The following is a 25,995-nucleotide window of genomic DNA, read 5'->3' as shown; positions in this document are numbered from 1 at the left end:
CTGGTTCATGACGGATAAGTCTAGCTGAGTACCTTCTCGTACTCAAGGTTTATTTTCCCATTGTTGCAGATGACACTGTGTATCATGGGTATTGCAAGAGTTGCTTCTATCCCGCCATGGATGAGGAGTAAGCCTTGGGCAGGCTTCTATAGTAATTCCTATCTTTGCTTTTGTGGACCGTGATCTGGCTTGGCACTGTATCAAACTATGTTGGAAACTTTATCTTCGAACTTATTTGCTTCCGCTTTATTTATCAAACTTAGTTTGTAATAACTTTTATTCGTACTCTGATGACGAAATGTATCTGTGAACTTTATGTGGTATGTGGCATGTATATTGAATCATGTACGATCTTGATTATGGTAAATCGTTTATCAAGACCCGTCGCGGTACTCGACAGACTACCGGGTTTATATGGGTTCAAGTATAACAGTGCGACCGCTTGCGGATTGCCATTGTACTTGTATTCTTATAAATTGGTCGGTTCTGCGACAGGACATGCCGCCTCTGTTCGCACGACGCCATGTAGCTAACACATGTATCACCCCTGTCCCCCCTTCAACTATAAAAGGGAGAGACCGGGGCCGTTTCTAAAGGGAGACGAGTTCAGGGACCCGAGTTCACGAGGTAGACAAACACACACTCGACACTCTGTAACGCGTACGCTTCCCCGGCTGCCTGAGATCAACATCTCAAGCAATTCACGCCGTCCCGCGCAGAGACCTGGGACCAGCTCCCTCTCTCGCCCTGTAACCCCCTACTACGAGTATTTCGGTGCAAGGAATACAAGATCAATCTCTCAGACTGGACGTAGGGCGCTCATTGCCCAAACTAGTATAAACCTTGTGTCTCTTTGCATCACCATCCGGGATTAGGGGCACGCAGTACATTTTTACTAGTTGGTTGAGTGCCCGCCGGTTCGAAACACCAACAACACTGTTGGCTGGTTGAATAAGTATGGCTGAAACCAACAAGCGAACAGGGTGTTTGGACAGAACGTCTGAAGTTTTTTGTACGAATGATTGATTTTATTAATTCAATACCATTACGTTTAATTTGGGGATGGCAACACATATAAAGTTTCTCCTTAATTTGGCTGCTCTTTCTGAGCTCGTCACCGTGTTTTGCTTCTGAAACTGATGTCAAATACCTGAAGACGACGGTACAAACAATCCCAAATCCTCATGGGAATTTGGCAACACCACCGGTGGTTTCATATATGCCCATTTAGGACCTGTTTATTTAGATGGCATAGTTTTAGAAACTTATGGTTTTATATATAAGTCAAAAACATATAAAACTATTGTTTAAAAAAAAAGATCCGGGTGCAGTTTCTAAAACTTCAAAAATTCTTCGGTTTTGACAAAATCATTGTTTTAAAAACTACAAAGTGTGTTGTATCCAAACACCCATGTGCTTTTGAAACCAAAGTATTTTACAAAATCATATTATTTATCTAAAACTTCAAAAATATTTTGCATCCAAACAGAACCTCATTAGTACAAAATGAGTCATGTGTAAATGCAGTTAACATCCAAACAGGTTGCCAAATCTACACATGCTGAAGATAGAAAACAGGACCTGCTCCCTAGCAAATTATGTATTCTTGGGTTGAAACTTAACAGAGTCCCTACTGAATATAATAATAAAATTAAATGAAAGGGGAAAGTTTTACAACAGAGTCTAGCCACTTGCCCACTTTACAATTACAGGGACTATTTACTTGTTTGCTCTATGGATAATTATTGTAGTGAATTCGAATTTTTAACGAAACAAAAACATGACTTGTTATCATGTAATGTACGTTTCAACAATTTTTTTTGAACATGGAAGGCAATCCCCATTACTCGTAACCTGATGCCAAATCATTGGCCACCAAAACGTCAATACAAGGTGGAATACTATCCATAATAGGATTAGTACCTGAACATTACTTTGTCCCTAGGGCAGCTAAGCTGTGAGCAACAAGATTACAAGAACGTGGATTATGGGCTACCACAAAACTAGAAAAATTTCAAAGCAAATGAAGTTGATGTCGATGCCTGTAAAATGTCCTTGAGAATAGAAACATTTTCGTTCAAGCAAAGCGAGCTCAATGGATTCAGGACAGTACAATAATTTATTAGATGTCATAAGCGTGACAAACGGTTTAATCGGAGTACATGCGCTTAAGCGCCATACCCTGTACATCTACTACGTCCTTTTTTCTGCGTGACGAGCGACGAGAAAACTGGCTGGTCCGCTGCAGCTATTCACGTCGACCGGGGTTTAGCGACTGCATCTGCATGCTCTTCACATCTTCCGCCTCTTCCGGTGACGAGTCTCACGGCCGGAGATTACTTTTGACACAGAATCGGTCGGTGTCCCTGCCGTGTGCCCTGTGCCGTTCCAGACTCGCAGCTGCTTGCTTGTCCATGGACCATGGTCCCAGGAAGCCTAGAAACCTCCGAACCGGCCGAAGAAAACGCGACAAATTCTGGGTGCGGGTGCGGGTTCGCGGGGGGGCACGCTCCAGGCAGGCTGTGCAGCATCAGGCCATCAACGTCGCATCATGGCGGGTCGGCAGGCCGGGCCGAGCACGGCCAGCGCGACACAGGAAGATAGCATAAGCTGCCATGGGCCCATGGCCGTGAGTATTGGGTACTGGGCCCGCTCGATCGGACTACTACTGTCCACCCAAGTTGGCGCGGGAAAACAACACGAGTGTTGTGTGAAAACGCCCGTTCAGTAAACAAAGGAAACTGTGAAACCTGAAAATCGCTGCTGTTTGGCCGCACCAGCGTCCGGACGTCTGGACGCCTGGGTCCGTCCAGATGCCCACGGCTGCTTCGCCCTATCTAGGCCATGTTTAGTTTCGTCAGATTCCAGAATTTGGTACTACATAAAAAGAAGATTCTCCGTCACATCAAAATTACGATACATGCATAGAGTATTAAATGTAGACGAAATCAAAAACGAATTACACAGTTTGATTGTACTTTGCGAGACGAACGTTTTGAGCCTAATTAGTCAATGTTTGGACAATTATTACCAAATACAAACGAAAGTGCTATAGTGTTCGCCGCCACATCGAACACTGTACAAACGCCGATTCGGCAGCGAACTAAACGTGGCCCTATTCGAATTCACGCGTCGCCTGCGCCAGCTTCGTCTCCCACGCTTGCAACCGAATCGTCGCTTCGGATGCGCTGCCCATGCTGCTCGGATGACTCGTCCCCACCTCTTCCACACCGCGCGTGGCGCCCATCTCTTCCAAGCCGCTCGGAAGACTCGCCCCCACCTCTTCCACAACAGCACTGCGCGCCCTGTGCATCCTCTCTACACCGCCGGTGGCGCCCTGCGCCTCCTCCACATGTCGGTAGCCGCGGCTTGGCCCTACCCGCCCTCATAGACACCGACGCTAGCGGTCTGCGCACTTGCAACATACATTTGAAACAAATAAAATATTTGGAACATACGCTGGCAACATGTGATGAAACATATGCAACATCCGGATAAAACAATTACAACATGAAAAAACACTTACTACAACATAAAACTGAAAACAGGTGAAACATTTAGAACATATTGTTGCAACATATGTGTGAAAACAAATGCACATCCAGATAAAAAAATGATTGCAACATACGTCTGGGAACAGATGAAACACAACATGCTTCTGAAACATTTGCAACCCAAGTAACATGTGCAACATCCCCCGATTTACTTTTGCAACATCCATAAGAAACAAGTGCAACATACCTTTAAAACGGTTGAAACACCTGAAACATACATTTACAATATAGTGGAGCGGAAGCCTGGGCCGGTCGATTCTAGCCGTCGGAGTCGGAGCCGACGGTGAGCGGCGATGCACGAGCAGCGCCACCAGTACCGGCCTTGCCTTTGGTGGCGACGATGGGGGATGGGGGGCGAGGAGCGCCATGCCACCGAGTTGGAGGAGCTCGGTCGCCAGTGTGAGAGAGGACGCCGCACCAGGGTGGAAGAGAGTCGCCCACTCCCCTGCAATATTGCCGCGACACCTCCAAGGATCTCGCCAAAGATGAGTGGATCTCGCTTCTACTCCATGGATCTCGTCGGGGTAGGGGAGAGGGCCGCCAGATCTGCGGGCATTAGGGAGTTAATTTTGTTTTTTTAGACAAGTGGCACATGCAGCAATGAGTGGAACGAGACGTTCGGCCTTCCAGACATCTTAATGGTAGCATTACCGTTTTATTATCCTTTATTCACTGTCATTTTCACTTGGCAATTAGGATGCTCAAAATTCCACTTATTTACAAGAACTCAAGAGCGTCTACCGTAATCGAGTCTCAAGGTAAACAAAAGGCAAGGGTTCTTCGGATAAGAACCGCGCCAAAACAATTATGGGATGGTGGAGCAAACAAAGACTCCCATAAATCTCGGCCCGGACCAATGTTGGGTTGCACGGGTACTTGCAGTTGATCTGCGCCCTGTTCGTTTGGGCTTGTTTGGCTGATAAGTCATGACTGAAAGTACGGTTGACTGATTTGATGTGAGAGAAAAATACTATTCGTTGGCTGAAAAAATACGGCTTATAAGTAAAAAAAAAAACCAAGCAAACAGGGCGCTGTTTCAGCAGTCGCCTTCTGCCGAAGTACCAGTCCCCAACAACCTCTGCAACAGTCTGCTCCACTCCAAAAATTTGAAATCAGAAGATGCCAACCGTCAGTCCAAGCAACGGACGAGGCCGCACCAGAGAGGCTGTTACAGTACGGTTCACTAGTTCAGTGATTAATTAAAACCTCACCTGATTAGCAAGCCATGGGGAGGTGGGCGAGTGCCATGAGTCGCTCGATTGAGTCTGGCAGTGGGTGTAGCGTGAATCGATGAACAGCCCCCAGTCCCGTTCACCTTCAGCAACCTTCAGCTCCCTGATGAATTCCCTCCTGAATCCTGCAACACACGGCACATTTCACATCACAGAGGTCAGGACGGTCACCCAATGGAGGTCGAAACAGAAGAGATCGGGAAGCTAGGCTAATTAACCATGCAGCACATCGATCTGCTTGGAACTGCAGTTCCGAATATTAGCTCTGCAGTTCGACCATGTGTCTCCAGGATACGATCCGTCTGGCGCAACAACATTTGCAATCTGGAGAGTACAAGCACATCAAGTTTACAGGCTTACACCGTTACAGCAGGTAGGATGTTACCAAACTGACCAGTAGAAGAAGTAATTAATAAGATTGTAATCACCTCACCTGCCAAGCATCATATTCTGAGTTCACAATAAACGTGGGGGTGCTGATGCTCTTGATAAGTTCAGCAGGGAAGAAACACTGGGAGCAAATTAAGAAAACATGTTGGAAAATGAGCTTGGCAGCATATCAACGAGAACTGAATCCCGTAGAGAGAGTGAACAGCTACGTACCTCTGTTGGATCCTTCTTTGCCAGGCAGTCCTTGGGCAAAACTTTGCTAACATTCTGCAACAGAATTCAGAGAAAGAAAAACTCAATCACCATTTAGTGCCGAGCTGCACGTGTGAAACAGTTCGATCTCATGGATTCCAAAACTGAAAAGATGCAGAAGGTGAGGAACCCCGCTCCACAGCTAACCTGAAGCTGAACAACTCCGTTGAAGATCGATCGCATATACCTTTCTCCTGATAAATCCTTTCTGGTGAGGAAAACACATGCTTCATTTAGTTCAAGTACAGTGTTATTTCGCTAGTGGGGTACGCTAGCTAACCTCCAGAGACTTACACATCAAGAAAGAATCCACCATCAGGAAGGCATTTGACCGGAACCTCCTGAGGAAATCTTGCACGAAAATTATCGCAGTGCACTAGTGTAGCTAGACCACCAGCAGAACAGCCTGCAAGCAAGGCCTGAAAAGTGTCCGGCAAAATGGAGTTGGCCATGGCTCTGATTGATCACACAATTCACAACTAAGTGGTTGTCGTGCCAGAAGGCGCTTGTTGCAGAATATGAGAAATCAATGGTTAAATTAACCTGTTTAGCAGTGTCCATCCCTTTTCCCATGAGTTCATCGACGACTGCGTCCCAGATGCGCGATCCTCTGAAGAACAGTTTAGTTCCATCCTACGTCAATCAAAGCCAGGGTCAGTTTCAAGAATTTATATTAGATACGCAGCTCAAACTACAAATCTAGAAAAGTCAGCTGTGCTTCACCCTCCGCGTCCCCAGAAAATGATGCCCCATCGCAATACCTTACAAAGACTTTATTCCAGTTGTAGAAATCTGATCACAGTTCACAGTTCAGGAGCCAGCTAAAATTAGTGAAAAGACACGTTGAGCAGGCTGAGGAAACTAAATTAATTCAGAAGTTTCGCCGAAACGAATACTATGGGCATGGAAACTGGAAAACTATCTAAAGCTGACTAGTAGTGCACTTACCGGGATTTTGTGGCTGCTGGTTACTGAATATCCCATCAAAGGTCATTGCTTCCATAAGCTTGGACGAACCATAGGAGGTCATTTTACGCTCAGAACAAGTTTCTGTGGTGTTATCACTGCTGCACCAAGCTCCTCCCTGAGTTTTTTTTGGAAAAAATAGCACAGGAGCACTGCTACGTCATATAAGAAGGAAGCAAATCCAGTTTACGATCAGTATCAGCCTATCAGGATTCAGGAACCGTGCAGAACATCAGTACCGGCCTCACGGTACGATCGCGAAAAAAAGCAACCGTGCAGAACATCGGATTATTATCTAATCTTACGTTCATGAAGACGTACTATGTTTTTTTTTGAGGAATTAAGACGTACGTACCAAATTGCAGCTGAAAAAGGAAAATGAATGGGTCAGTCACCTGAAGATAGACGATCCAGCTGCGGGATCCGGAGCCGAAGCCTCTCTGGAAGTGGTAACCCGGCGGGCTTCCATCCAAGCACACTGCATATATATAAAACGCATGCATATATGTAAATAAAGCATGCATCAAAAATGAAAGAAAATAAGGAGGGAACATTAGTTAGCTTTAGCTCAACACAAACCTGCGCCCTTCTCCCGAGCGCCGGTGAGGAGCGTCAGCTCGATGAGCTCCGGAGAAGAGTCCGGCGCCATTGCCACAGGTGAGCGGCCGAAGCAGGCGGCCAGCAGGGCAAGGAGCGTTGCCGCCATGACCGTGGCCCAGCCGGCAGGTCGATGCTGCCGGAAAGGCAACGACGACGACGACGTGTGCTCGGCAGTCGCCATGTATGGCCGATGTTGCTCGCACGCGGTTGCAGGCTTGCAGCTACGAGCCGAAAGTACGGCGGGCTGTTGCCCTGTTGGCGTCGTCCTTGAGTGTATAATGTATATGGCTCGTCAAGCCGCGTGATGGGTTCCAAATTAGAAAAAAAAATAAGTAGCCAAAAATAGTGTTTTTAGGGGGAGAGAAAGACATACACACAATAAAATAGTTCATGCACTGCGGAATGCTAACATTTTACTCAAATATAAGTCATGCTTTGTGATTTGTCCTTAGTGATGAAACTTATCTAATTTGACTATCAGTATTTATAGATATATCTTCATAATGAATAATGTTATTCAGTATATATTTTATTTACATAGCAGATTTATATTGATACCAATATATAGTTGAAGCGTAAAAAGTCTGATTTAGGAGCAACCTAGATAAACGTAGGAGAAAATATTCCGTAAAGCTCGGCCCACCCTACATTCTGGACAATGTGAGAAACGGGCTCGGACCTGGGAGGCCTCTTCAACTTGTTTGGCAGGTGGGCTTGGGCTGGTCGGAAGGGTCAGCCTATTGGTGCGAGTGGGCCCAGAGCCCCACGGTTTCGCTGTCCCCGCACACCTCAGCGAGTCCGGCGCCGGCGGCGATGATCAGGAGAGCAGCAATGCGATGGCAAGTGGAACTGGAGGACGGGTAAGCGAGGGCACATGTAGGCATGATGAAGCCGCCGGACGCAGGGTGGAGGTGAGTTCTCGAGTCGTCAAATTTGCGGATGGGCTTTCTTTGGTTAATTAGGGTTTGACTTGGTGCCGAGTCCAGAGTAATCGAGCGGATTTAGTAGGCCTTATGAGCTTAAATTGCTGTGTTTTCATGCGAATTAGTGATTTTGGAAGAGGCCAAGGGGTGGGCTCTGCTGGAATTTGTTTGCTGAATTGCGCATTTTCTGCACTTGCCGACAAGTCCACACCCACATGGCATCAGTCCTCTAAAAATTTGGTCCTCCTTATCTTTATCCTTGTCGCTTGGAACCAGATTTGCGTTATCTTGGCTTGTTGCTAATATGGCAACAACTACCGGGCTACAAAGTTCTGGACATTTTGCGGTTTTGCACTCGCCAGTTTGAGACTTGGGATGGGGTCTGCAGAGCTGAACAGCTGGTCGTTATCAACTGTACAGTTTCCATGTGGTACTGCAGGCGTGACTATAATATTTCCTGATCTGCAGCCTTTCATTTGTTCCAGTTCATCTTTCCACAGATATCTTGTTAATGCCTCAAATTCAGAGGTTCATGCGAGATATTGTAACTTCCATGCTCTTTTCCCAGAAGTTCCAAATTTCCAACGTAGAAAACTTAACTCTGATGTGCATTTGAAGTTCAGAACATTCACTGATTGTACTTCTCAGAAACACAATTTTGAAATTCGTGAGTCTGGGAGCAACTCAAGACCTTTGAATGTGTAAGTTAGAAGGCACAGTTCCTTTGAATGGCCTGAATGTGGAAGTTACAAGGCACAGTTCCTGAAAGTTTGGTGCTTAACGGTTGTGACATATACAGGGTGTGTGTGGTTCCGTTCACTTCGCTAAAAAAACGGTCGAAACACTGTTCTAGTTGATTCGTTGTGAGAGAAAAATACTGTTCCGACTAAAGCTGAAAAGTATGGATTACGAGAGAAACGAACAGGACCATAAAAGCCTGGCCAGTAAAACTAAGACAGGCCAGCTCTAACCAATCGGTGTGTTTGCTTGTCTGATTTAGTTTGCATAACTTTACCCCCTTCTAAGACTTTAGTCGAACCACACCTCGGAGGTGGCAACCATGGCAGCAGACCTCGGCGATGGCGCAGCAGCACCGAGACACGCACCCCCTGCTGCACGCCACTGCCGCGTGGCCGCGCAGCATGGGACCTCCACCGAGGAGGAGGCCGATTCGGCGGTGGAGGAGGTCGATTAGGCGGCGGGGAAGGCCGATTCAGTGGAGGCCGCTGGTGAGGCCTCGCCTCCTCTAGATCCCGGTCGGTGAGGGTAGTCCCAACTCGCCGGTCGCCGGAGGTGGTGGAGGAGGAGCGGCGGGGCGAGCTCGGGCGGGGAGGTGGTGGTGGAGGACCGGGGTGGTGGAGCTCCGGCGGGGCGACCTCGGTGGAGCTCCTGCTGGGCGAGCTCCGGCGGGGAGGTGGTGGTGGAGGAGGAGGGGAAGCAGGCTCGCTGGCCGGTGGGGTGAAGGAGCAAGCTCGCCGGCCTGCCGGCGGCGTGGAGGACGAGCGCAGAGGAGGCGGGGCGGGGCGGAGGTGCGTGCGAGGGCGTCGGCAGGTGAGCAGAGTCGGGCGTGGAGATAGACGGAGCCAGGCTAGGATAGAACGACCGGATCGGTCGTTTGCAGGAAGCCACCTCCACCGTACAAAATGAGCTTGTGTAAGCCTGCTAACAGGCCACGGAACCAAACAGGCCCAAATTATTTACGTAAACAAGCCCACGGTGGTTTTCCGAAGGAACCACTCTCCACGTCGTCCAGTCCGATCACGCGTTGGATAGCCTAGATCGCTCGAATCGGATTCTCGCGTACAACAGCTTCTCAGCCTCCTGGTAGCTTCTCCCGCTTCTCCTCACCTTCTCCTGATTCTTGTCCGAAGCCGGACAGTCAAATATATATACAGCAGCTTCAGCTTCTCGTCTCCAATTCTTTTCCTCTCTCTCCCGTCAGTCTGTCTCCCTCATCCTCCCGATGCGAGCAAGGGCGGCGGCGTCAGCCGAGCGGCGCGCGGCGGCAGAGGCCCTTCTCCTCCATCTCCTCCACCTCTGCCTCCTCCTCGTCCTCCCTCCCGAGGCCGTCCTCCCGAGACGATGGCGCCGCGGTGGCGGCGAGGCCACGGCGCCACCTGCGGGCGGCACGACGACGCGGGTGGGGCCCGATAGCCCCCTCCCTCTTCGGGGCCCTGAGCTGGCGGCGAGCACCCACCAGGTATGCCCATCACATCTCTTCTCTGCCTCATGTGTGAAATCAGCACCCAAACCCGAACTCTAACCCTACCTTTGTCAAGGTCGGCCATGGAGGATCTGCCATCTCGTCGGTTGTTGAGTGCTCTTTGAGTATGAAATCATGTTAGCTTTGGATTCAATTTTTGCTCATGATTTATTCCAGTAACTTGCAGTCGGTAAACATGGTTAGGTGGGATTTTTACTAATAAGACAGCGGTTGCCTACGCAATTAGCTATTCAATATTTGTTGGATTCTGTACCTGCAGAGAATTGTGTGACTGCCATAGCTCCAGTTCATCGAGTAGTACTCGACATGCCCATGTACATTCATGATTTTCTTCAGTCATTTTATCTCCCTTCAGTCCATTGTCTCAGCCCAAAACTTTCCTTTGCACAAAAAAAAAATTTAAGTGATTTAGTGCCAGTGATTCCATTTATGTGGCATCGATTTACCTCACAATTTTGATAGATCGAATCATAAATATTAACGTGGCATCAATTTATCTCACAATTTTTATGGAGCAAATCATGATTATTAATGCCAATAACAAACCTTGCCAGGCAAGCATAAGGGCCTTGTGACCTACAGCGTGGGTGTACATGGACATGGGAGCCAGCATGAGCATGAGCATAGGCAGAGGTGGGAGAGGATATAGAAAAATGAGAAGCTCTGCTCCAGGTCTGCTATAATTTCTATTGGACTCTCCAATTATATTTCATGGAATGCCTGTCACCGATCAACTTCCTTGCCTCATTTCATTATCACTAATATATTGAAGGTTTGGATAAACAGATGGTAACATTAAGTGTTGTTGTACTCACAGATTATTCCGGCAGTAACTGAACTTTTTTTTATGAGATACAAGGACGTTATCACCAACAACTCTCATGCTGCTTCTCAGTGATATGCAGCAGCGACATGCCCATAGCGTGTTGTCATTATTCTTGGACAATAGAAATAGTCAACAAGTAACATTCTGTATGCTCATTGCATAACAAAAAAAATACATAGACAGGTTATGCTTTCCTATTGCAATTATTATTGTTCTTTATTTTTTCTTGTGCTCATGTTTATAGACTTCTCAATTTCCTTTGGTTGTGCACATGTCAACTTGGTCAGCTATCTATTAATTGCAATGGACCTGCCATCATTCCTTTCAGGTTAGAACTAGCTTGATTAAAAGTGGATGCAAAACTGCTCAGAGAGTAATTGATGAATTCATAAGAGCAATAGGCTTTGACCCCGTCGGGGGACAAATCTTGGTCCTACATTGGACAAAACACAGGTTAAAAGAAGGATCTATCAATTAACATTGGTACCTTTCCCTTCTGATTGTTTTTTATGTTTGGTGTTTGAAAAGGTTCAAAATTCAAAGTAAGTGCAGTGTTTTCTGCAAGTTGTTTACTCAAATTTCGTTTTGATTACTTGAGGTTGGTGAAGAGTATCCCTAGAGAAGAGATATATGGGTTTTGATGAACTTTTTGCCTATTTGTTTCAGTATTTGTAGAAAGAAAGCTTAGAAATACAACAATGTAGCACATAAAAATGGACCCAGGGCCAATAAATAGTTCCAAACATACAATTTTAGTGTTCTTCCAAATTAGCTCTGGCCAAAAATTACCGCATACATCCAACATGATCTAGAATGTCAAACCTCACTTCCATACATCCAAAGCACCAATTCAGAATACTCAATGTTATAATGCCTTGAAAAGAACAAATAGCTGGCATTTTTTTGCACTTTTATATTTTCCCTCTATTTATTTTCCGTGACTCTCATTATGTTATTTACCATAACCATGTCTATTGTTTGCTAAAAGTAGTTACATTTTAAACATATCTGATGGGCACGCAGCATATTTTTGCAACGAGCTATTCTAGCTTCTCCTGGTACAGTCTCATTATCTCCAGTCCTCTTTTCTAGGGGAGTCAGAATTTGATGCAGAGAATAAAACTCGATCAGTTCATATGAATAGCAATTATTCATGGTGTATTTTTGTCAATAGTTAATTTTCATTATTGGTGGCATCTGATTGTTAAGAGACATTTGCAAGTTCTCTGTTATTTTTCTTATTCTTAAATGTTGGTATTAGTGAGAATGTAATTTCAGCAATTAATCCATACGAAGACTTTGACCAACTAAAAGTTACTGTACTCGATAGTGATTATTATCCTCTGCATATTTGTTTCTATTATGTACAAAAACTCAGAAGAAGCTATATGTAATGCTTGGAAAGGATCTCTGTTCAGACAATTTTGTCAACTGATAGGTAATTTCCTTTATGGTCATCGCATAAGATTGTTGCGTATAAGTTGCATTGCATCAGCAGGTTATGATAAAAAATATTATCACCTGTTGGAGTCTAATATGATTATTACTCCAATGCTTAGACCTGCGCTCTATCACAAACTAACAGATTTATGCAATCTGTGAGTGAACAATATATCACTTGAGAACGTGCTTTCATTTTCCCTGTCAAAGACTATGAAAACTCTAATTCTATTCAAATGCTAAAGAAGTGAATCATCATTGCCTGGATCGCTTGGATCACTCGGTCTCAAGGTGTAAGCCTGCGAAGGTAAAATACATGCTTCACATCTATTTTTTTAGTTAGTTCCCTTTATTTTAGATCATCGCTCAAATCTGAAATTGGTTATTTAGAGACTTCCATGCAACCTATCACACTAAAAAAATATGCTACGTATTCTCCTTTGAATTCTTTCAGTCAACCACCAAACAGGTTTCACAAAATGATTTAGCCTGCTGATGATGCTCTATTTTTTTTAAACTAACCATAGTGGAATGCTATATTAAAATGATGAGGCTTCTAATTTTATGTAGACATAGCCCAAACATTTTCGTATGTATATCATACCTGTCATTGTTGGCTTTCATAGCCTTAATCTTATTATATCAACAAAGAACGTTCTGAATAAGGAAGGTTCTTTGCGCTATAAGAAAAATAGCTTTTCCTTTTTAACAAAAGAAACATCCATCCTAACATTTTTATGTACCCCATCCAAATGAGTCTTCACAATTTTGTCTTTGCGCCTAAGGCAAAGTATAATATTTTTAGGCTAGGTTCAAAAACATTTGTTGAAGCGGCTTCCCAGTGAAGTTGTATCTCATCCTGCTTCTCATCTTAACTACTAAGACAGATCTTTGTACACACATATGAGTGGGGACCAAAACAATAAAAAAACAGGTCATGAGGGGAGCCAAAACAACAACAAAACAGGTGACGAGGATAGCGACAGCTTAGAGTTGATTCCTACTTAGAGTTGTACACTGATTCTTTTTTTGTAAGATTGACTCTATAGAGAAACATTTGATATCCCTTTCATGCTACAGTTAATGTTCCTATTAGTTCAGGCAAGGTAAATGCTGCTATTAGTTTCAGTTAATAAGTTTTGAGTTCATTCTTATTTTTTGCGTTGGGGTGTACCGGTTTCATGGCCATGTTAGCTGCTTCCCGTCTTTTAGGTAAGAAGAACAGCAATATTAGTCAAATCCTTTGATTTGGTTGCAACTGGTTTCTTTTCCTTTTGCCGTGACTAACTGCAACTAAGAGGTTTGAACCTCTGCCTACCAGTTTTTTTTGTGTTTTGTACTTACAGTTTGGTTCAGCTTTCAAAAACTCTGTTCAGTAACTAAATAGAAGTAAAATAGTCAGAGTATTGTGATGCAGTTGGAATGGTGCATCGGAATGCTTAAAATTGTGAAGGTCACTTTCATGCAATAGTAAATACTCTATTATGTTGTGTTTCAATATTTTTGTGTCAGTACAAATTCTGCTTTATTACTATTAGATTGCCTATACTCAGTTTCACTATTCTCTGTCTGTCAGCAGTGCATCAAACCGGTTTTCTTGATTAGCAGCTAGAACAAGTATTCAGGTGAGTAGGTTCAGAAAAAATGGAAGGAGCTATCTCAGCATGTTAGTTTTTCAGTACTTTTGATCTCTAATTCTTTATGTACATAGGTAAATAGTTTTAGTAATTGGCATCTCGGTTTTGTCAGTATGGTAGCTTTTGCAAATTGTAACTGTATGATTTTTTAAATATCAAATTTAGATGGAGCTCATCACGTGAACTTGAACATCAGCGTGACCATAACAATGTATTTTCCATTAATGTTGATTATTCTATCTTTCGTTTCATTTGTATCTCTTTTAGTCAATTTACTTATTTTTTGCAAGATTTTCTCTCTGCTGCACATGTAAAGCTGATGGTGGAATTGTTGCTACACGTGAGGAGGTCGCATATTTGATTAGATCTGGTTGTCAATTGTTGTAATTTCATTCACTCTTTATTGTTTTATTTTTCGGTAAAATCTGGGTGTAATTGCCTTCCTTTATCTACTAGATTTTGCTCTGCTTTAAGGAAACTAGGCGTCATGTAATGATTGGATATAAATCTGATTAATGGATTGAAAAAAAATCATCCGGAAGATATGTAGTGGCTCCCTAATACTGCTGCACGGGCGCGCGAAGGCGCGCGCCCTGATACTAGTATTATACAAGCCGGCTAAAGGTTAAGCCAGGGAACCAAACGCATTCATAAGTGCTGTTGATGGAAGTACAACTACTTCAAGTTGTGTTTAGTTAATTGCAGGTCTTACTGATAAGACAAAGTTTCTTTTTGAATTCTTAGCAAAACAAAGTGGAAAATGAGGAAAGACTGGTGATCTCAGCACAGTCCTGTGTGAATCAAGCAGTAGGCAGAAGACTGCTACATGTGGGGTTGCATGGATACTCGCAGTCGATCAGTTTCACGTCTTGCCTTCTACCAAAATACCAATCCCCAACAGCCTCTGCGATAGACTGCTATGCAAACAGCAGAAGAAATTTTGAAAATATCAGTCCAAGTGAAGACATAAGAAAACTGTACGCTATTGCACTGTGCAGTCCACATGATCTGAACCTCACCTTGTCACCAAGTCTTGGTGAGATCGGTGAATTCCATGTCATGTTGAATGGTGTTTGACAGTGGGTAAAGCATGAATCAATGAACAGCCCCCAGTCCTTGTTATCTTCAGCAACCTTCAATTCACTGACTAATTTCTTCTTGAATCCTGCAACACGAGGAATGAAAATCTACAGCATCAAGGAAAACAGGATCATCACCAATGGATGTAGAAAGCAAAGAGATTCACAAGCTTGGCTTACCATGTAGTACATCAATTTGTGTGCAGCTGCAGTTCTGGATATCTGCCTTGCAACTAGACCATGCCTGACCAGGATAGGATCCATTTGGTGCGAGAATGTTCCGTATCTAGAATGAATAAGTAGTTAGGGATTTAACCATTGGACAACTGGGAAGAAACATAAAGAGTGTAGTCACCTGCCAAGAATCGTAATCGGAGTTCAGAATAAATGTGGGGGTGATGATGCCCTTAATCAGTTCAGCAGGAAAGAAACACTGAGAGAAATGAAAATGTCAGCAAAATGAGTTTATAGCAACATCAAAAGCAGAATTGAATTAGATAATGTGAGCATACTAATGTTGGATCCTTCTTTTGGAGGCAGTCGTTGGATAGAACTTCTCTAACATTCTGGAAGAAATTCATCAAAGAAGCAATCCAATCAACATATACTACCAAACTGTGTATATTTGTCATGCATCCCAGAACAGGATCTCTTGATAGTGAGTGACTGTGTGCCACGACTAACCTGAAGGTGAACTACTCCACTGATGAGCGACCGCATGGACCTTTCTCCAGATAAATCCTTCCTGTGGCAGAGAAATGTACTTCACTTAGTAAAGTACAATGCTAATTCGGTATACTAGTTTTTAGGGACTTACTCATCAATAAAAAATCCAGCATCAGAAAGGCATTTAACTGAAACTTCATGAGGAAACCGTCCACGGAAATTATCACAGTGCAGTAGCGCAGCTAGAGAACCAGCAGAACAGCCTGTAAGCAAGGCCTGGAAAGCAGGGGGAAATAAGGTTGGACGTGACTCTTGGTTACTATTGGACAACCTATACGAAATCAATGAAAACCTGTTTAGCAGCATCCATTTCTTTTCCCATGAGTTCATCCACAACTGCTTCCCAGATGCGCAATCCTCTGAAGAAAAGTTTGGTTCCATCCTATACATATGCCAGTACAGCATCAGTTTGAGAAATTAAGATGGGCAGTTCAGATCAGAATTCAAAAAATTCACCAGATCTTCACCCTCTGCATCCCCAGCAAACGATCCTCCGTCGCAGTACCTTATAACAGCTATATTCCAGTTGTAGAAATCTGATGACGACTGACTAAAATTAGTGCAAAGACACATTTATCAGGTAGTAGGATCACAACTCAATTCAAAATCATTATAATAGAAAAAAGACTAGCGCAAAGCCTTACTGCATCTGCATCAGTCCAAATTCCAAAATGAATAATTGGGACATGGAAAAAAGATAGCAGACTAGTAGGTGCTCCCTAAAAGAAGCATGTTGATGGAGACTAATATAGCATTAGGAAATCCATCCATGACAGCCAACTTTTTATACCAGGATTTTCTATGTGATCATTGCTGAGTATCCCATTGAAGTTTACTGCACTCATATATTTGGATGAACCGAAGCTGGTCATTTTGCGCTCGGAACAACTCTGTGTGGTGTTGCACCAACCTCCTCCCTGAGATATATCAGTGGAAAATCAGTAGACATCTCATCCCATTATGCTGGAAAGAACTCATTTAAGCTCAAACCAATTTTTTTCACCTGGGTTTACTATCTCAAAATCTTAGCAACTATCCCATAAATTTAAATCTTTTTTGCAGATTTCAGTCACCAAAGTTCTTTAAATCATCCGTGAATTTGGAGCTAATATGGCTGGCTACAAGTATAGCCAAAGAAAGATGAGACGAGACGGACTGAGGACGCAGCGGGACTACCAGGGGAAAGCCCGCCCCCGCTAGCTAACATAGATATCTATTCTCGGTGCGCATATTCGAGATTTAGAATCTCTTTCCGACCAGGCCAGGCCGAATCGGGCCACCACTTGGGATGGGAATGGCTCAGCCCACATGCATCATTTGATGAAAGCACTCCAGTCGCCTCCGATCAGTGGCTTGTCAACCACCGGACCGTAGCTCCTCACCAAATGCCCCTGCGTTGGGGCAACACAGCACATGACTAGTTCGCTCAAGGACCACACCCTCTCGAGAGCAGGATGCCGGCCGAGATGGAGCACCAACCTAGACTTTCCTTGGGCTTGCCTTGCCCCAACATCTAAATAAAGGGCGGGCGCCGAAAAGGAAGCAGTGACGCCTTTTCGACGAAAGCTCATTTGTTGAGCTCAAATGATTTTTTATTTATGTAATTGGCATACAGGTTATACATAACAATTTATACAATTGGAAGAGAGCATTCGGTCACCTCAAGAAAGACGAGCCAGCTGTGAGCTCCGGAACCAAAGCCTCTCCGCAGGTGGTAACCAGGCGGGCTCCCATCCAAACACACTGCAATGCAATGACGCAGGCCATGACGATCAGTATCCGGCTCCAGACGTGCCTCCAATTGGAAAGAAAAGGAGGGAGGCTACAGTTAGTTGACTGAATGAATACCCGCTCCCTTCTCCCGAGCGCCGGCGAGGAGTGTCAGGTCGACGAGCTCCGGAGAGGTCATGGACACGGGTGTCGCCACCGGTGAGCGGGAGAAGATGACAACGGCCAGGAGGAGCGCGAGCAGGGGCGCGGCCACGACGACAGCGAGGCCGCGTTGACGCTGCGGGAGGAGCGGCGACAGCAGCTCGGTCGCCATGGCCGTCGCCCGAGGGAGTAGCTAGTAGCTAGAGGAAAAGTGTGGCTGGAGTCCTGGAAACCATGCTTGAAAGCCCGTGCCCACCTGCCATACCAGTTGGCGAGTGCGACTGAGTACCGGTAGCTAGGTCAAACTGATACGCCGTTTCTCGCAGAAAAAAGATAGTTGAGTGGTTCCAAACTATGCACATAGCACTCGTCCAAATCCAAAGGATAACGAAGTTTATTATTTGTTTGACGGGACTACATTGGTGGACCAATCGAGAGTGACTAATTACGACTAGCTACGCTCCATTTTCAGACATGTGCTTCTGACCTTTCTTATTGAGATTCTTACATGTTACGCATGAGCATTCGATGGCACACGCAATGCGGATCAGAGGTGGCTATTGTGATATCTGAGGCATTCATAGGGCCCCATCTCTTTTGGATTTCAAGGTTGTTAACCTTTTATTGGTTGCCTTTATCTGTATCGTTTGATTCGTTTCTGATTTGCAATAGCGAAGATCAAAACTCCGCTTATTATAGGTCGAGCTGAGTGCTACATGTGGGGTTGATGCATGGATACGCGCAGTCAATCTCCTTCACTCCATGGTCTTTAACGACATACCAGTCCGCGACAGCTTCAGCGATCGTCTGTTCAGCATGAGAGGAAGGGGAAAAAAATGAATTGAAACTAAACTATATCAATTCCAATTAAAAGGAGGAACATTAAAAAAACGAGAAAAAAAAAACTAGCTACGTGTATGCAGCTTACGGTGAAGTGACTCTGAGCCTCACCTTGTTACCGAGTCTCAGGGAGATCGGCGAATGCCATGTGATTCTGAATGGCGTTTGGCAGTGGTTGAAGCATGAATCGGTGAACAGCCCCCAGCCCCTCTTGTGTTGAGCAACCTTCAAATCCTCAACAATTTTCTCCCGGAATCCTGAATTATGGAGAAGGAAAAATTCACATGTATGATACTAGTCACCAGATGAGGGTAGACAAACACAAGAGACTGAGAGATTAGGCTAACCATTAAGTGCCTCAATTTGAGTGGAAGTACAGTTTCGAATATCAGCTTTGCAACTGGCCCATGATTGTCCTGGATCAGATCCGCCTGGCGCCACGACATTTCCTACCTAGAGAGCAGTTCCCCAGCTCGTATTTTAGCCATGTATTATACAAAAAGTGGAAGGGAAACAAAGAATGTAATTGGTCACCTGATACGAATCATAACCGGAGTTCCGAATAAATGTGGGGGTGCTGATGCTCTTAATAAGCTCAGGCGGAAAGAAACACTGCAGCAATAATTTTTCTTTTTTAAAAAAACGAAACTTGGCAGCTTGTAGTATATATCAAGGTATATTGAATTTCCCTAGACAATGAGCGGTTAACTACCTCCGTCGGTTCCTTCTTTGCAAGACAGTCCTTGGGCAAAGCTTTTCTCACATTCTAGAAAAAAAGAGTGAGAAGAGCTAACTCAATATTAATTGCTATCAAGCTGCATATATGAAACACTCTTTTTGTTGCAAAAAAAAATGCATCCCAAAACAAGAAAAAAAGAGAGGGGTTGAACTTGAGGAAATTGACGAATTATTCAAGATAACCTGAAGATGAACAACTCCACTGAAGATGGACCGCATGAACCTTTCGCCTGATGAATCCTTTCTGTGGCAGAAAGGGAGCTGGTACTTAATTCAGATATAAGTACAATTCTACTAGGGATACTAGTTTCTGAAGTTTTAATTAAGAAATAACTTCCAACCAAGGATGTCCAGAGCCATACACATCAAGAAAGAATCCAGCATCTGAAAGGCATTTTACTGGAACCTCCGGAGGGAAACGTGCACGAAAATTATCGCAGTTCAGTAGTGCGAACAAGGTTGACAAGTACCCTTGTGTGTTCATTTTGTGATGAGTGATTGTCAATGTGATCCATGAGGTGGGTTGAGTGGTGACTAACCCTATCATGGCGAAAGCTATGTGTGCGACATGTCTTTTGGCTTGTGTTGTGCAGGTGTGGAGCTCGGATGCGGTGGTCGACGGCGAGGTGAAGGTCAAGGAGGACGTGCCGTGCCGACGGACCGGAAGCGGTGAAGGACGGACGTGAGGCTTGGACCGAGGGACCCAGAGGCCGGGTGACTAGCCGCGGTGGCTGACACTTGGGACATCGACAAGTGCAAGAAGACATGGGAGTGACGGTGTTGACCGAGTCAAGACGACAGACGTGCGGGTCGAGCGAGGCTCGGAGGATTTGGCGTGCCGGCCGGTCGAGGATGGCGGTGACACGTGTCGAGCGGCGGGGGACGCGTACGGAGTACGCTACTCGCAAGCGGGTTTGGTGGTTTGGGCCTCAAAACCATCGGTGGCGGGTTTACGGGTTTGGGCCTCAAAACCCGGGCGGAGGTTCCGAGGAGGAGCGGACGGCACGTGGCGGCATCGGGGAGTTCGCGTCGAGGCGAAGCTACCGACGAGGAGGTGCGGTGGCCGTCGGATGAAGATGACACCGGGTTGGACCATAACGTCCTTGGCTAAGTGGTTTGACTCAATAGTATCCAGGGGCAAAACTGGGATTGTGTAATAGTCTTGTTAAATAGGATGAGGGAGCCCCATCTCCCTCACGTCTTTCCTATTCTCTCATTGTCCCCCTTTCACCTAGGGTTAGCTCTTCTTCTAGTTCTTAAGAGAGAGGTCCACTTATGAAGAAATTCGTGAGTGTAAACTGAGATTTGGTGGGGGAATGGAGGCCCAAATCCTCTCGCTGTCCTCCGGGATTCAGTGATTTTGTGTGTGATTTTCGTCACTGTGTTCTTGAGTTTTCCCCATTTTCGTTCATGCCTACGATCTCGTTTTCCCAGAGTTTGGATCAATCCAAGGAAATGATTTCTTAGGGCTAGATTCGTAGCGCATTGAATTTGGTCTGTTCAAATTTTGGGCGCGGTTCGTGTTGATTTGATCCAGTTCTCGTCGGATTTTTGGAGTCGCCTCCCTCTGTTCGTCGCTCTATTCGTGTGCTGTTCTTGGGCACTCACGTATAGGCGTGCGCACGGGCGGCCCCAGCAGCACTCGGCGACAGCGGCACCAACGCCGGCCCCAGCTACCATGCACGCTCACCAGAGCACCACTCGCCCCTGGGACATTGAGACTCGTCCGCTCCTGTGCGCTCGGTTCCTGTTCGTCAGTCTTCGTTTTTGAGTCACGAGCTTCGGATATTGCAGCCGTTGTTTTGCCGTGTTCTCTACTGGACGGTGTGCATACCCTCACCCGAGGTCTTCCGCATCGGTGAGCAATCCCACCAGCTTCGTATTCCAGGCAACGTTGTTCGTCGTGTCTTTGGTTGCTGCCCCTTTTCAAGCAATAGTTTTTGAACTAATTAAATATTCACTTGTTTGATTAGTTTGTTGACTGGCTTGAGCATGTGCTCTCGTTAGCTTCTCTCTGTACTTGTTTGGCCCAACGTCCAGGAGGCAGGCAGCACCTCCTGGTGGCTGCTCATTTTTCAACTCCGAACTGTTGTTGCTCGCCAATTTGGCCTGAGTGCCCAGTCTGTTTCATCTCTGCAGGAGAGTCAGTCCCCGCGCTCGGTGGTGTGCAGCCCAGCCATCGGCGAATTTCTGGTGTAATTTTTCAGGCCTTGATTTCTCATTTTGAGTGCAGTTTGGTCATCTGAGCTCCAAATCAGATTTCGTCTGTTGCGTTGGTATTGTACCATTCCAAAGAATTGATCTAAGTACTCTCGTTACCAGTTGGCTTGGGTATTTTAGTTTCGCCAGCTCGCTTGTGTTTGGGGTAACTTTGGGACAGCGGCCAAATATTTTGCACGAAATTTGAGGCTCCCATTCACGAGGTCGCCGTTTCTGGTCCTTCAAGTAGTGCTGTAAGACCACCAGCAGAACAACCAGCAAGTAAGACCTGAAAATTTGGACATGGCTCTGCTCAGATGCTGTTGTCAGATTATGACAGTGACGACATATATATATACAAAAATCAATAGCTCAATTGACCTGTTTAGCAGTGTCCATTCCTTTTGCCATGAGTTCGCCAACGACTGCTTCCCAGATGCGCAATCCTCTGTAGAAAAGTTTGGTTCCATTCTACACCAACGCCACTACATCATCAGTTGAGGATTGAAGGCAGGCAAATGGCCCAAAACAGAATTGTCAGAGTAATCAATCACCCGATCTACGCCCTCTGCATCCCCGGCAAATGACCCCCATCACAGTACCTTATGTCAACTATATTCCAGTTGTAGAAATCTGATCACATGCATGCACCAAATGAAGTTTCGAAGTCAATCTAAAGCGTTAAAGCTTAATTGGGGATCATATTCGTATCCATGAAAAAAGCAAGTTTATTTACGTACAGGGATTTTCTGTGTGATTGTTGCTGAGCATCCCTTCAAACTCTATTGGTTTCATGAACTTAGACGAACCAAGCCCTCGTTTAGTTGGGCCGATTCGGCGGCGGCAGATTCACGATAGCTATACTGTAGATACAGTGTCATTTGTTTTATTTGGTAATAATTGTCCAATCGTTGACTAATTAGGCTCAAAATGTTCGTCTCGCAAAGTACAACCAAACTGTGCAATTAGTTTTTGATTTCGTCAACATTTAGTACTCCATACATGTACCGCAAGTTTGATGTGACGGGAAATTTTCTTTTTGCATAGTGTCAAAGTTGGGAATTTGGTGGAACTAAACACACCCCAAGGTCAGTCAGGCTGCGGCTGGAGCAATCTTCTGTGGTGTTGCACCATGCTCCTCCCTGAGTATATTCATAGAGAATCATTGACGCAGCACTGAGTGAATGTCGTTGCAGTTTCCAAATTTCCATTCAACACATGAACACAGAAAAAAGATGGAACGATCACCTCAAGATTGACGAGCCAGCTTCGTGATCCGGAGCCGAAGCCTCTCCGGAGTTGGTAAGCCGGCGGGCTGCCAGCCAAGCAGACTGTAACGAGCAAAACGGAGCAAGCATACGCAATCAGGAGGCAGCCCCAGGACAGACAACGCTAGTGCAAATGAACGCAAGGAAGAAAGTTAGCTGAATACCCGCGCCCTTCTCCTGAGCGTTTGCGAGGAGGGTCAGCTCAACGAGCTCCGCCGCCGCCGTCGGACCGACGATCGGGACAATAAGGCTGACACGGCCAGGAGCGTCATTTTGATGAGCCGGGGCGCCGCCGCCGCGAAGCCTGGCCAAGGCGCGGTCGCCATGGCCTTCGCGCCGGCGTGGCTACCTGCTGCTGCCAAGACCCAAGAGCCAAACAAACGCCGGGGTGGTTGTGGCGTGGCGTCGTGGAAAGTGCAAACTTTTGTCAAACCGCGGAATGAAATAGAATGGTACTCAATGAAGAGTGTAACTACGAATTAAGTGTCGACAAAGTATTCCACGTTTAACTAATTTTTCAGTAAATACTATTCGTATTTATGACTATAAATTAATTTATTATAAAAATTAATTTTATAATTAATCTAATAATATTTATTTAATATCATAAATATTAATTTTTTTATCTATAATTTGTTAAACTTAAGGTTCTAAAATATAATACTCTGCTAGAATTGCATCGGACTGAGTATGTCCACAAAGGGCTGGACTGCAGCAGACATGATGTCAGACATCTCTAGCTGCGAGTGTACTTTACCCATTCGTAGGCCCAGATTTGAACTGAATATAAAATCAGTGCTAAGACATGTTCTGCACGGAGGTTAGGTGGCTGCTTATTTTCTCGAGGAAAACCCGGGCTGATTATAGGTGTTCCTAAGGCCAAATCCTCTACTCTAGCGCCTATAATCTAGAGATCCAAACAAAATACCCTATTATGGTTTATAATTTAGATTATTATATTCTCATTCGAAAATGCTACGTGTTGTTTATTCGATGGACCGTAAAAATATCGGACGGCTTTTTCATCCCGCCGCTTTCTCCCGCCAGCAAGTATATTAAAAAAACTTATCCCTTCGCTTCCTCCTCCTTATCCTTATCCCTTCCGCGCTCCTCATCCCCTGCCGTAGCGCACCAACGCACGGCGTCCTCCCCCACCCTGGTGTCCTCACCAGGAGCCCTCAATGCCAGTAGATCCGGCAGCCCTCTCCCCCCACCCGACGAGATCCATGGAGCATGAGCGAGATCCACTCGTCTCCGGCGAGATCCATAGAGGTGGCGCGACGGTGTTGCAGGGGAGTGGGTGTCTCTCTCCCACCCCGGTGCGGCACCCTCCCCACCCAGGGACGCTCTCTCTCACCCCGGTGACCGAGCTCCCCCTACCCGGGTGGGCCATGGCGCTCACCGCGCCCCATCCCCCACTGTCACCGTCAAGCCAAGCCCGGTGCCAGTGGCGCTTGTGGTGGTGGTGCTCTCGCACGCCACTGGTGCTGGTGCTGGATGGTGCTCGTGTGCACCGGCCACCGCTGGCTCCAACTCCATCGGCCAAAAATCGACATGCCCAGGCCTTTCTCCCTCTATGTTTCATACATTTCAAAGGTATGTTGCAATTGTTTCATATGGATGTTACAAAAGTAGATCGGGGGATATTGGACATGTTACATATGTTGCAAGTATTTCAGAGACATGTTGCAAGAGTTTGTTCAAACTTATTCATCTGTTTCCCGACGTATGTTGCAAGTGTTTTGATCTGAATATTACATATGTTTTCACACATATCTTGCAACAACATGTTTTAAAATGTTTCATCTGTTTCAGTCTTCTGTTGCAGCAAGTGTTTGTTTTAGGAAAACAAGTGGGGGCGCCCCTACTGTGATTTATTAGAAAGTAAACAAACTTACAAATTGCAGCAAGTGTTTTCATGTTGCAAGTTGTAAGTGTTTTATCTGGATGTTGCATATGTTTTCACACATATGTTGCAAATGTATATTCGGTTTTAGACGTACGTTGCATTCAAGTGTTTCATGTTGCACGTGTTTCCTACTGTTCGGAGAGTTAGGGGCGCCGGGAAATGGGGTGCGGCGACCCGATGGCCGATGAATGTGGCGTGCGGCATGCTGAGGCCCGGCGGTTGGGGCACCGTGGGGCGGGGGTGCGCCTGCGGGGGTTGGGTGAGTAGATGGGGATGGGGCAGGCTGCGCCTGCGTGGGTAGGGCGAACGGATAGGGATGGGGGCGAGGTGCGCGGATGGGGAAGGTCAGGTGTCAAGGCGGGCTTGTCAGGCATGCGGGTAGGCGTCCGACGGAATTCATCCCCATCAGATGTCCATGCGCTAGCATTTCCTATTCCCATTTACAATTAAGATTGTAATAGTCCAAAGGTGATTCAAAGCGATCTAAATAAACAAAAAAATGATATCCAACCTAGGAGTAACTCGGTGGTTTTCGTTAAGAAGAGAGATAGGCATCCAAATTCAGTCCAAGACGGAACTTAAACATGGGTGGTTAGGTGCATTGTCACACCTCTCACACAACCTGTTGAGCCAGGCTCACTTCCAAGCGATCTAAATAAACGCATAAAAAGCTTTTTATATACTCAAAATGTGTTACACAACGTGCTTGAATGACAGAATGAATGCCATAGAAGTAATGTTCAGCTTATCCCATATTCGGCTTGTTCGGCTTCTTTTTTTAGCCGGAATAGTATTTTTCTCTCACAACAATTCACCCGGAACCGTGTTTTCAGCCCGTTTCAGACTCGCGAACGGGGCCATATACTCAAAAAGGGCCGGCATCGCTCGTCAGGTGCCATATCTGAATCTGTCCGACATCACAATGCGGCAAGTCACTGAAGAATTCTGCTCAACTAAACAAAACGACAGGACTATCCTCAAAGGCTCAAACTAGCGCCTGGTCCAAAATTGAGGCGAATACCGAATAGGAGGCGGTCCGTGGGCCGTGAACCGTAGCACGTTACCGTTCGGCCCACCGCAGATTGATCGGCCGCTCAAGCTGTGTGGGGCCGCCCTTTCTTGCGGCTGTTGCAAAGATGGACGGCCCCGCCGCCGCCGCCGCCGGCGTGACCGTGTCGCCGTGTGCCCATGTCGGCTTCCGGATCTCTCTGTTCCTGACGGATGACGTGCCAGTGCCGTTGAATCCGCCAGCGGGCGCCTGCTGGTGTGCGTCGGCGGCGCCGTTAGGAGCGCGTCCACGCGCCTGCGCCGGGCGTGACC

At 45.8% G+C, this 25,995-nt stretch overlaps 2 protein-coding genes and 1 pseudogene across 2 annotated transcripts; all 3 read right to left on the bottom strand.

The window, feature by feature from the left end:
- Positions 1–4,291: 4,291 nt before the first annotated feature.
- Positions 4,292–7,292, bottom strand: LOC136455456 (pectin acetylesterase 5-like). Its single transcript, XM_066455475.1, has 13 exons — positions 6,974–7,292; positions 6,790–6,872; positions 6,377–6,512; positions 6,143–6,220; positions 5,972–6,063; positions 5,723–5,847; positions 5,576–5,636; positions 5,390–5,443; positions 5,220–5,297; positions 5,005–5,110; positions 4,766–4,911; positions 4,580–4,642; positions 4,292–4,441 (listed from the first exon to the last, which is right to left on the bottom strand). The coding sequence occupies exons 1-13, from the start codon at positions 7,173–7,175 to the stop codon at positions 4,292–4,294; spliced, it is 1,374 nt and encodes a 457-aa protein (XP_066311572.1). The 5' UTR covers positions 7,176–7,292.
- A 7,361-nt stretch (positions 7,293–14,653) lies between these two features.
- On the bottom strand, positions 14,654–18,018 carry LOC136450940 (pectin acetylesterase 5-like). The gene is made up of 12 exons (XM_066451638.1): positions 17,698–18,018; positions 17,510–17,592; positions 16,640–16,766; positions 16,306–16,385; positions 16,142–16,231; positions 15,941–16,065; positions 15,808–15,868; positions 15,636–15,689; positions 15,479–15,556; positions 15,304–15,409; positions 15,064–15,209; positions 14,654–14,958 (listed from the first exon to the last, which is right to left on the bottom strand). The coding sequence occupies exons 1-12, from the start codon at positions 17,891–17,893 to the stop codon at positions 14,845–14,847; spliced, it is 1,260 nt and encodes a 419-aa protein (XP_066307735.1). The 5' UTR covers positions 17,894–18,018; the 3' UTR covers positions 14,654–14,844.
- A 375-nt stretch (positions 18,019–18,393) lies between these two features.
- LOC136455455 (pectin acetylesterase 5-like) lies at positions 18,394–23,092 on the bottom strand (annotated as a pseudogene).
- Positions 23,093–25,995: the final 2,903 nt, after the last annotated feature.

This window comes from Miscanthus floridulus, chromosome 5 (assembly GCF_019320115.1).
Source record: "Miscanthus floridulus cultivar M001 chromosome 5, ASM1932011v1, whole genome shotgun sequence".
NCBI lineage: Eukaryota > Viridiplantae > Streptophyta > Magnoliopsida > Poales > Poaceae > Miscanthus > Miscanthus floridulus.
Note: the sequence above shows the minus strand (reverse complement) of the source record. Positions and strands in the feature narration are given on the sequence as shown.

Coding starts and splice junctions, on each gene's coding strand:
- LOC136455456 (XM_066455475.1), bottom strand. CDS start 7,175: ATGGCGACTGCCGAGCACACGTCGTCGTCGTCGTTGCCTTTCCGGCAG. Junction 6,873..6,973: donor CGCTCGGGAGAAGGGCGCAG/GTTTGTGTTGAG, acceptor ATATATATGCAG/TGTGCTTGGATGGAAGCCCG. Junction 6,064..6,142: donor GGACGCGGAGGGTGAAGCAC/AGCTGACTTTTC, acceptor TTTGATTGACGT/AGGATGGAACTAAACTGTTC.
- LOC136450940 (XM_066451638.1), bottom strand. CDS start 17,893: ATGGCGACCGAGCTGCTGTCGCCGCTCCTCCCGCAGCGTCAACGCGGC. Junction 17,593..17,697: donor CGCTCGGGAGAAGGGAGCGG/GTATTCATTCAG, acceptor ATTGCATTGCAG/TGTGTTTGGATGGGAGCCCG. Junction 15,210..15,303: donor ACAAATTGATGTACTACATG/GTAAGCCAAGCT, acceptor CTCGTGTTGCAG/GATTCAAGAAGAAATTAGTC.